The 12334-nt window shown below is 35.9% G+C and overlaps 1 protein-coding gene across 2 annotated transcripts in view; it reads right to left on the bottom strand.

Annotated features, from left to right (window-relative positions):
- The window catches only part of LOC121733534 (proto-oncogene tyrosine-protein kinase ROS), a 50518-nt gene that overhangs the window by 20411 nt on the left and 17773 nt on the right, over positions 1–12334 (bottom strand). For both annotated transcript variants that reach the window (XM_042123803.1, XM_042123804.1), the window contains exons 3-6: positions 2350–2409; positions 1949–2039; positions 1405–1625; positions 254–496 (exon numbers count right to left, since the gene is read on the bottom strand). In XM_042123803.1, coding sequence (XP_041979737.1) covers positions 254–496; positions 1405–1625; positions 1949–2039; positions 2350–2409 — 615 coding nt within the window. The remainder of the gene's footprint in view (positions 1–253; positions 497–1404; positions 1626–1948; positions 2040–2349; positions 2410–12334) is intronic.

Raw genomic sequence — 12334 nt, 5'->3', positions numbered from 1 at the left:
TAGATCATCCATTATCTTGGAAAGCTTTGATTTGTTAAGACATAGTTCTCGATCGAAGACTGATATCATAACGCGTTGAATGACAATGGCCTCATTGGAAGCACCAAATGTACCATCAAAGAAATTAATTCATAGGCAGTTGACAGACCAACGTCATTAGGTCGAATTATGTCCATTCAATGAGGCGTGATCTATCGGCTGGGTTTGACATAAACAGACCAAATTACGTTGGTCCGTCATCTGCCTATCTCACCTCCAAGGCGTCATTCGTATTCGGCTGTGTGTCAGCTAGCCGGAGCACGTATGACAGCAGTGGTCCATTCGGGAACGGTCCTGGCTCCCACGAGACAGCGACGCGGCTGGAGTCGATGGCCACTGCCCGTAACGCTGCCGGAGCCGAGCTGGGCTTGCCGCTGTCTGATGTGGAGATGACGACTGATGGTGCGGAATACATCGGCTCAACGCCCCGTCCCGACAGGAAAATAGCGACGCGAAACTGTTAAACATCAGCAGCGTTAGTAACATTTAGGGTATAGAAAGGAAGAAAAAAGAAGAAAGACTACAAACACATAAGTTGGGTGCTGCAGTTAAGGAGGAACAGAAAAAACAGACAGAACATATGAGAAACTAATGCTTCTATATGTCGCAGCCTGAAATTTTGAGGGGGGTCACTCACTACACTAATATATATTTTTTTTATCTGAGCCCTCGGACGGTTCTGGGTTGACAGCTGTCTAAGGTCCGACGCAGTGGTGGTTAGGGGATAGCTAGAAATTTCCTTTATTTGGCAAGATTTTGAGATTTTTCAATATGACCTTAGATTTTGGGGGAGGTCATGCCCCCCCCTTCGGACCGCGCCTGAGTAACTCAGATTAGAAAAAATGTAGCCAGATTTTCGCGTAACAGGATCTTATGGAACCGGACACTCGAAGTGTCTGGCGGGCCTCGTGCCCTGTTTTTTGCCACTGGACTGGATTGAATCACGTTAAGTTTCGATTACCCAAAACGACATAAAAACTTCTTCCGTAGGAACTCGCAAAAAACCGAAGCCGTATTTTGGTAACTTCCTTTAACCATATGTTAGATACCGATTTGTAACGTTACCTCATAACCTTGATTTAGAGATAAGTGATAAAGAAAACGCGAATTAATAAAATTAAAATTATGAAAATTTTTAAATTTTGTAATAGTAAGCGAGCTGATGATAATGAACACTGAGACATCAGCTTTCAAATGATAAAAACTAAATCAAAAGCGGCCTAGGTATTCAAGAGCTACGATTTCACGGCCACACACACACAGCCAGACACGTCAAACTTATAACGCCCTTCTGTTTTTGTCGGGGCTTTAAAATAAGGTATGAATAGGAATAATCTATATGGCCAATCATAAGACAATACTCACCCTATATTTAGTGTACGGTCGTAAGTTCTCCACGTGTATGAAGGTTTTATTGGTGTGGCTGGTGTTGGAGTAGTATTGCCATGTCCCAGATAGCTCCTCGTACCTCCACTGCAGCAAGTAGGACAGACTGTCCAACGTCGGCGCATCCCAGAGTAGCGACAGAGATGTGGCAGTCAAACTGTCGGCTACCAGCGCGGGCGCAGGGGGTGTGCCGATTAGGTCTGAAGTAGAGTAGACAAGTAAGTGTGGCTGGAGTAGAATACAGGATAGTGTCTTTTTTATAGCAATAGTAAAAGGATTAAGGGCCAACCATGCTTCCCCAGATGAACTATAGAGCAAAAGTTGTGGATGAATTGAGTATACATTTTCATTGCTTATAAACCCTCTGTTCTAAATACTATAAAGCATGGCTCAAGTGTTTGCTACATGCGTTTTGTACCAAGCAGTAGAGTTTTCCCAAACATTTTTTTTTTAATTTCCCGATATGATTTAAAAATTATTGGAAATAAATCAATACATAAATAAATTAATTGATAATGCATACCTCTTATCATTTGGAAGTAGGTGTTCAAAGCTTCGTTACAACCCATGACGCAATACAACTCACGTGATATCACCGTCTCTGAGGTCACATTCTGAAAAGTAACAGCCTATTTGAATTTTCAAAATTTGTATACAAATTCAAAAGTTCAGTCATATAAATAAATATAATAAATAAAAATATATTTTTGTTAAAAATAGGTAATATTATAAAATATAAACATTTTTCGGGACTACGATGTCTATCACTATCACTAGCCAAGTCTCTTTTTGATCTTTTAAACTTTATTCCCCTCTTTTGGAATTTAAAATGAAATGTCAAATAAAAAATATTTGAAACTGTATGTAGTATTGTTAATATTATAATGATAATACTAATAGCAACACTTATTTAGTAATACTTACGCAAACTGCTTGACAGGAGGTTTCCAAAGCGTTTGACCAGAGGCTGCAACCCAGTCTACACTGTAACAAATAACCTTAATTTAATATAATACTATTACGCCCCATAGTTTTTATTATATCAATAATAATTGTTAATATTAAATTAATATCACTTTAAAAATTGCAATGCCTTTGGAATGCCTTCTTCTTAAAGAGAATGATAAAAAAATGCGAACAAAGTTTTTGATAATTTTGTAACTGGTTGAAACGAGGGCATTTAGTGAGGCGTAAACAGTGTAGACTGTAGAGTAGCGATTATGCGTGTATTTAGCGTGTGTTTACACGACACCACGTGTTTCTGTGATTTATCGCGGTTTTATCGCTTTTGTCTAAACATTCTCAGGACTTTCGGTGGCTCAGGTACTTGTATGTCGCCAAGTTACGGAAAAAAGTTATCGTTTAAAATCATTTCGCAAAATGTTATGGTTTATGTCTGCTCCCAACGCGTAAAACATATTTTATAGGTTAGGGCCAGGGGCAACAAAAATATTTTTTACTTTCAAAGGAATTTGAACAAAAAGTTCCTCTATTGATAATTTAAAAAAAAGACTCAAACAATATTACTTAGATTTAGCTGCAAACTCTTAAACCCTTACGATTTATCCTCTTCTTCGATTCATATTATTATATTACTTATATGTATTTATTTTATTCGGTATAAAGTATCTATTATATTTATTTGTGTATTATATTTATTTATTTATATACTAATAGTATCTTATCTTATTTTTATTTTAAATATTTTTAGTTATATTTTATGGTTGCCTGGTAGAGACTGCTTCCAGCAGTAAGGCCGCCAATTCAAACTATTTCTGTTTTTGTAACGTGTGTAAATTGATGTTTTGTTTGTTTGAATAAAGAGTTTTTTTTTTTTATTTATTTCCTTTATACTTCGCCGTATACATTTTTTTAGTTCATTGACTATTACTCATAAACTTATGAAGTCTTCTTAGCCGTGATAGTTTTCCTTTTAAATTTAGCATATTTCCTGCTCCCGTGATTTTTTTCATATTTCCAGAAGCAACCGTTTAGCTGGAAGAAGAGGGGGACACTGGACTCAAACTATTTTTTCCACTTTAAAACTTAATATTTCACAAACGGATCAATAAATAGGAAATTGATCTGTGAATACCTACTCATAATATTGAAAAAAAAAAAACTATCCAACGACACCCCACACGCCACACGATGGGGTGGACGTGAAAAAAAATTCATCCTCGCTTGATGTGTAGGGAAGGTACCATAAAAAAATATTTTTTTAAGATTTCATGCACCATTTTATCGGCATCATTAATATGTGCATTCATGACAAATTACAGCTTTGTAGATTCTATAGTCTCTGAGTAAAACCGCGGACAGACAGACAGACAGACGGACAGACGGACGGACAGACCGAAACTATAAGGGTTCCTTGTTGACTACGGAACCCTAAAAAACATTCAGATTTTTTAAAATGACGAAGGTCTCGCTGCCTCTAGCTCTGTCTGTTACATAAATTATAATTGAATGCTGTTAAGCATTCGTGTACTAACCTACAAAAAATTATTGAGTTATGAATGCAGTTATGTTCTTTAGAATTTAGATGATTTAGAACAAGACTACATTCAAAATTTAACAACAAAAAAATTGTGGTAGGTCGACATTAATGCTTAACAGCGGCCAATTAATTATTAATAAGCCTTTTAAAAGGTTTTTTGTTTCAAAAATGGAAAGATCACACAATAATTAATATAATAGTTATAATATTATATTATAACTATTATAAGTAATTTTATTTCGTATAATATATTTATGCTCTGTAAAAACTAATTTTATGAATTATTATTGCATATATGGCTCATGTCCGTTGTACGTAATACATTTAAATAAATAATTGCGTAACGAAGTTATGGAAGCAGAGTAGTTAATTGGGTAAATAAATAGAACATCTTTGGATAAGTCAACAAACAGCACGAAATTTGTCACGTCTCCTGCCTACGCAGGTAAATATCTTGACGTAAATTATACAGTAGTGTAGTGGAAGAAATTCCCACAGTCCGTTGTTTTTAACGAACTTTTTCGCCTCGCTGGCGGCCTTTACGGACGTTGATTTCGTAAGTGAGGCCCTTCGAGTAAGGACCCCTCGAGGAACTTTAATAAGCAACTTGTACACCACAAGTCACATCACCTGCTTTATAGACAAGTGTTTTGGGTATCGCCCTTTGCTCGATTACAACAAAGCCAAAAGAAGGGATAATTATAACAGTCTATGCAAGTTTGTAAGTGGCCTCGTAACGACTGAACCAATTTTAACAAAGATGACTTGTCAATTCGTGTATTCGTAATCTTAAGACTTACCATCGCTTCCAATATTAAAAGTTCTAACTTCTACGTAATCTTATGTTTTTTATTGTACTTATGTTAAAACTTAAAACAATCTAACATCGGCCTATTTACATAATTACTTAATTCTAATGATTGTTTGACTAGAATTATTATTCAATTAGAATCACTATGGGTGGGCTATCACCCTTAGTATCAGTGTAATTATTTTAGTTGTTCAATGTCTATGTGTCATCAAAATTTGCTCAGATATTATGTACTGCTTTGGCTACACACGTATAAAAACTTTACTCACGTCTGCAGAATTTTGAAGCCTATCGAACAGAAACTTTGTTCATCATACATTAACAGGTGCTATTGTTTCTAACGAATTCTTGTTAAATCATCATTAAAAATCCCGTCCCAATAGGACGAGACATCTTTTAAAGACTACTAAGGTGTACTGATAAACTCTATGCGCATATTAAAACCCACGTAAGTCGTAACTACAAAAAGCATCTCGGCAGACTTTTTGTCGGAAGACAGATTGTATCTTAAAACGGAACAATGCGATGAGTAATGACCAATGTGAGCGATCTGTGCGTTTGTTTCGGCGTCGTAATTGCGGGTCGCGGCCTCGGACGCACTGCAATTAAAAAACTGGAGCACCCTGATGACACAGTGGTTTAACGAACTAGAGGACAATACTACATATAGTCTGCGGAAGTTTGGACAATGGACATGTTTGGGATACATGAATACAAGCCCTGAACGGATTTGAACGATTTTTGCCAAAAATATAGGAGTTACTAATCCATTTTTTTTTTGGAGACAACGGGAGGAAATAAACCCTCTTAATAGAAAAATAAAGAAGTAAGTATCCCGTAAAATTTTGATATTTTATTTTCGACCTAGATGACGCCCACAACTTCCGAACCGTACATTTGCGGAATAAAAAGTACCTACCCTATTTACTTTCCCGCGGCTCAAAGTATCTCCATACCAAATTATAGCAAAAAGGATTTAGCGTTTGGGGACGTGTAGAGGTAACCGAAAGACACGCAGACACTTTTTCGTTTTTTTAAATAAAATAAGGGGGCAAACGAGCAAACGGGTCACCTGATGGAAAGCAACTACCGCCCGCGCCGTCCATGGCAACATCAGAAGAGCTGCAGGTGCGTTGCTGGCCTTTAATTATTTATAATATTAGTACATACTAATAATAAACTCGGATTTATCCAGATGGATAAATCCGAGTTTACTTAACTGTTTATTTTCATCCTAATCAGTTAAGTGAAGGTCCTGGGGTTTACTATCTCTCGCAGGTCTGAACTCTGTATGATTCACAAAACATTATAAGCTGATCATGATTCATACATCGGTTTAAGTCATTATAATCTATAATATATTATACAATAATAAACTCAACAAGTTACATAATAGTACATTCTTAGTGCACTGTTTTATCATTTATATAATCCTAATAATTTATATGTTTGTCCAATTCTATGAATTAGTTTATTGGCATACTTGCATTCAATAACAACAATATATCTAAGTTATTATGTACAAACATGATTTATCATTCATTGATTAGAACATTATTTCATTAAATTAAGAGCCCATATGACCCTAACTTGACTACATACTTTAACCTAGATCTCAAAATCTGTAAGGTCTAGAAAACTGATTTTTTGACACAAGTATCTTCAGTTCATAAAGATTAAATGCTCAAGACGAAAACACGATTACTCAAAAAATGCTCGATAGTTTCTTTTTTACAAAAAACCTTGTTTTAGACACATTTTTGCTTGGATCTTCGAAGTTTGCTGTCTTTTCTTTAATATTTTTTAATATCTAAAAAGGTATTGATAAAACCTAAATTTGCTCAAAACACTTTTTTTATAATCATTATAGTTCGTCTTTTATTCAAGTAAAACTAACTCGGCGATGATTCCGCGCCGTCCTTTTTCACCTGGCATATGAAAGACGGGCGTGAGTGTGAAGAGAGAAGGACGATGTTTGATTTTTAGAGTTAGGTGAGCTCTTAATGATTCCTTAGATTACATTTCGGCTGCTTTCCATCGATTGAACTGGCAGACCATTAGTTAGTTACTAACATTAGTTAGGAATTAAAAAAGTACTCTGCGACAAAATAATTAGTGTTCAAAATATATTTTATGAAATTGTTTCATGACTACAACCTATTATTATTAACATTAACAACAACTTGTTTTATGGCCACAATTTATTCATGGTAATAGCTCTATAAAGTATTAGATGACACAGGATGGACATAAAGATAAAATTAATGCCATAGCCGGGCCCTAACTTGACTTTTCCGCCATAGAGTTACACTTGTCACAACACAGTACCCGGGACCCGGTCCCTATGTTTATGTCCGGCGGACCGTACCGTGCCATATCAATAAAGCGAAACGACGATATCCGCTTTGATATGAAATTGAGCCTTTAACGTCACTATTGTTGGGTTAAACAGGGGTTAAATGTGGTTATACCAAGGTCAATTTTAGGGTTGTCAATGTAAATCTATCAGCTGTATTCTGTATCTTGTTGTGTTTGTCAATTAATATAAATATGTCAGAAATCCATAATTATTATCTCTTTCCGTAATAAATAAAAATCGTCTACCAAATAAGTACTTATTGTGCTGGCTACGAGTTTCGTAGCACTAGAGCTACGGCGCTAAGACATCCGCTTCTACGTCGGAATTAAACAGTTACGTCTTCTCACGTGTAGCATGATAGTTCCTCGAAACTCTCCATTTGTTTCTTACAGTTTGTTACTTTGTAAACTGTAACTTAATTATCATTATACTACATACATATAATCCAAATACTAAGTAAAGAATGCCCAAAAAAATAGAGGACACTTGCAGTTAAGAGTGCTTAAGTAAATTTGAGTTGCTTCTTGAGATTAACTGACACAGTAACCACAATACATATTATACCAAATAACACATAAAAATGCCTCATAAAACATTAGACACGTGCCCCAAAATTGAGAGCGCTTAAGTAAATTATCCTAATTAACGGGCATCCTGTCTCGTGCTTAACAATAACAAAACAATAGCTCCCTGCAGTCATTAAAATTGTCGCTCCACTTAATTGGCCGTTTCGGAAACGGTCTCGGAAGTCCAATTGGGAGCTCCCCGGATGCAGGGCGAGCGAAAGCTCGGGCCCTCGCTCATTAACCACGCCGGTCTAGCTTGTTGCTGAGAGATATGGTTGCTGTTATGACTCAAAAATATTTTTTAAAATATTACAATGTAACCTACAAAAATTAAGCCTCTGGATATTATCGTTGCTGTTATGACTCAAAAGATATCGTTGAGAATGTTGCAATGAAAGTAAAATATCGCATCGAGTTCTACTTAGTCCTGCAGTCAGGCGATTTAAATTTTTGAGATGGCTCCTAGTACATTATTAAATTACTACCTGATGTCCGTAACTCCGTTGTGTCAAAATTCGTTTATCGCACGTGAACCGTACGTTTTACCGGAATAAAAGTATCCTATGTCCTCTCCCGGAGCTTAAAGTATCTCCATACCAAATTACACACACTTTTTGCATTTATAATATTATTAGTATGGACCGGACGGTACAATGAAGCTTACTTAAATAACGCACCAAGTTCTACTAAGTCCTGCAGCCCGGCGCTTTAAATTTTGGAGATGGCTTCGAGTACTTACATTATTAAATTATTGTCATTGGATCAATCATGCTTGAAGTTAAAAAATTTAGTTAGAAACGCACAATTATGAATCAGCTTTCCTATAAGATGAAAACCAATTACGCTGGTACCAAATTACGATCGCCTGCCAGCATCCACTCTTAAGACCTCCATGGTCGTTTCCATCTCTCTAGATAAATCCCTGACGAATGGGGGCCACCAAGGGTACCAAGTATTATCTGATTCCTTTCAGCGGTTACGAAACAATCCAACCTCTGACCCCCACTTTTATTTCAAAGTTGTAAGTGATTTGTCAATAGGCGCCACTGGATAAACCCAAGATTGTTTTTCTGAGTTCGTTACTGACCCCCGATAAACTCTGAAGATATGGTAACCCATTAAACTGTGCACGATAAAATCATCTGCTTATTACTATGAATGCGCGTGTAACCGGTCGTTAAAATTCTGCATAGTTCATGCTTATCGTCTTAAGAGGAACAGGAAGATCACTTATCCAATTTGAGGCATTTAAAGACATGGAATGTAACGTCTCTGGATTATTTCTTATTTGGATCATTCATTAATTTATTATTTGAAATATAATTTTAAGAAACTACCAAATACTAAATTAACAATATCATTAACCAAATAATCATGTGAAATTAAGTATCACATTTTCAAAATAAACTTTTCTTAAAATTTTAATAGACCTCAAAGCACACCGAAAGGTGGAAGATGAAATATGAAAATGTTCACCAAAAATATACATCCAGGTCACGCGCTGGCCCACGCCAAACGCTTGGCTCTGGTAATTGGATAATGGCGGACAAATTGGGACCTGCCGGCGTGTTTCCCGTCTCTCGAACCTTCTGTACCTCTCTACTGATGCCCACTTTCTGCCCGGCTAGTTTATCAATCGTTGCTCTTTTGTCATTCATACCATTTCATTCATTGTTTCGTTGTTCCATTTGTGTCGTTTGTTCCGATTTCGAGTTACTCTTGTTTGAAAAGGTCAATCTGTTTTAAATTAAAGTGAAGTTTTAAAAGTAGTTTTTTATAAGTTCCGCTAGATTTTCAGTCGTTACTCGTTAGTGAAACACTGTATGAATGTTTCAGTCTTCTATCAACTGCAGTGGTGTTTTAATTTTTTCTTGATCTTTGCGTTTTAGCATTATTCTTTGCTTTGTGGATAAAACACTGTCTTTAAAACTATTAAAATCAGTATTAGTTACCGATTTTACAACTAATAAGTTTTGTCCTGTTATTAAATTATTTTGTGTCTAATTCGACTGGTAAAACTATTATGGTTTCTGTACTAAGTATATCCTTCCTAATTACTATTGCAAAAGAGTACATATAAATTATAAACTATTCTAGTTATATTATCTAATGATACATTGGTGGCTTATTTCCATTCAGTTATTTTATCAATCACCAGCCTTTTGTTTTCCATTCATATTACATTCATTCATTAGATTCTATTGCTGTATTGTTTAATAGGTATTGTTTTTAGTATGCTAAATTATTATCTTTTGCTCCGTTTTTATTACATTTTAGATATCTTAAGTAAAAACAAAATGTGTCGCTAAGTAGAGCTCTTTATTGCCGACTCTGATAGCCATTTTTAACCCTGCTTGTTCATTAAAAGTTTTCCGCTTCTTTTTTGCCAACCATAATCTTGTGTTCACTAAGTGCTACAGGGATATTTGATTCTCATTACTCATAAACATTTTGAGTTAAAACTTAAAAGGAAGCTTTTGCTGCTGCTCATATCACATATGGAACCTTTATCACTGATCACTGCTAACTGCTTATGAATGGACATAAACGAGTTACAACAACCATCTCTATTTTTACTGCAGCCGTTGAGAGTCCAATAAATGGACAATAAATCAAAACACTCCATGGTTGAGTGCACTCGCGACAAATTCGCTGCGCGCCGGACGCTTGCGGGCAGGGGGCAGTGATGCTGCGCGGGCGCAGGAGCGGTAGAGCTGTGCAGGGGGAGAGGGGGAGAGGGGGGGGGGGGGAGCAGCGGAGGAGGGGGCAGTAGCTGCGGGGGCCGGGGGGGCGTGTTGAATGGGCGCACGTAGCGGGGTAACTAATGAGGAAATAGGAATTAGCGGGCGACGAAGCAGAATGCACTCCATTATGGATATAACCAGTGACTTTCTACACCATAAACGTTATTAATATTATGTCAAATCTGTACTAGTAGATGAAAAGAGAACGGGAAGATATTCATTTGCAGACAATCTTTAAACCCGTTTTTACTTTGTTTTATAGAAGCCATAATTGTGGATATGTTTTTAAATCGACGCAAATTAAACCGCCACGGTCCAAATCTTTTAACTAATAATCGGCCAAGTGCGAGTCGGACTCGCGCACGAAGGGTTCCATTGGTTCCGTACTATTATAGAGAAAAATTAGGCCAAAAATTGTTTTTTTTTTTGTATGGGAGCACACCTTAATTTTTATTTTTATTTATATATAAGTAATATTAAAAAATATATCAATAAATATTAAAGTAGATACATAACTAAGGGCTTTGAGAAAAATTCAAGTACCTACCTGTTGCCATCATTGATATAGAGCAAAAAAGTATGGGAGCCCCCTTAAATATTAATTTTAATTTGTTTTTAGTATTTGTTGTTATAGCGGAAACAGATATACAAAATTTGAGAAAATTTCAACTCTCTAGCTATTCCGGGGGAGACTCCGGAATGAAGCGCGCCTCACGTCGCCGTTAATTCGTGATAATGTGTAGTTGTTAAGTATATATATTTTTTATGTATGTTAGTCATTAAGGTATATATTGTATGGGCCTACGTAGCCTGATTTAAATAAATAAATAAAAAAAATACTGTTCTTGAGTTACAGCCTGGAGACAGACGGACAGACACCGAAGTCTCAGTAATAGGGTCCCGTTTTTACCCTTTTGGTACGGAACCCTAAAAAAGAAGTTACACACTAGAATTCATAGTCAATTTTTTTTTTCTAAGACATAGATAACAGTAATTGCCACATACTGTTATCACTCCATTCATTCTCCAATAGAGTTCTGTGATAAGTTTAATAAAGTTTATCATACTGCCATTAGCAAAATTTTTATCAGTTGAGACTTGAGACTGTTAGCTGAGATGTTATTGGTTAAACAATAACATTAATTTTTATTTAAATTAAACCTTACCAGTTACCATTTACATTTTACTTGTTGTCTTTAACTTGTACTAATATGTATTCTGTGCTTTAACTCAAAATGTTTATTGGTAACTAGCTGTTGCCCGCGACTTCGTCCGCGTGGACTTCAGTTTATAGCGCGCGATGTCAACAAAATTGGTGTCAAAAGCTTTTATAAAAAAAACCCTGGTACCCCTTAAATCAAAACAGCTGTGCAGTGTGCACATAATATTTCATTTTTTTAAATTAAACTTTATATTTTATGCCAAATTTTAAAGCTTATTTAGCCCCCCAATTACACAACTTTACCCATAAACTATTTATCATTGATAGGTTTAAGGTTACGTCACTGTATATAATATAGTATAGTACTGACTTATTAAATAACGTAAAAAAGAAATAACAATCGAAAAAAATCGGAACTCGAATGTAAGATGATACCACCTCTTATAGAAATATGTTGGGCAAGCGTTAGCGCGATGTAAGACACGCACGGCGCCATCTAGTATGAATTTTTGGAACTAACTTAATTTGAACAAATTTTCGTATTTTCACCCCCTTACAACCCTTTTTTCCAATAAAAAAGTAGCCTATGTCCTTTCCCAGGCTTTAGACTATCTGTATACAAAATTTCATTACAATCGGTTCGGTAGTTTTGGCGTGAAAGCGAGACAGACAGACAGACAGACAGAGATACTTTCGCATTTATAATATTAGTATAGAAGTATAGATGACAACAAAATATTCTTGTAGAATCTATTGAATAGAACAAT

Source organism: Aricia agestis, chromosome 14 (genome assembly GCF_905147365.1).
Source record: "Aricia agestis chromosome 14, ilAriAges1.1, whole genome shotgun sequence".
NCBI classification, from domain to species: domain Eukaryota; kingdom Metazoa; phylum Arthropoda; class Insecta; order Lepidoptera; family Lycaenidae; genus Aricia; species Aricia agestis.
This window is presented reverse-complemented; position numbering and strand designations above follow the sequence as displayed.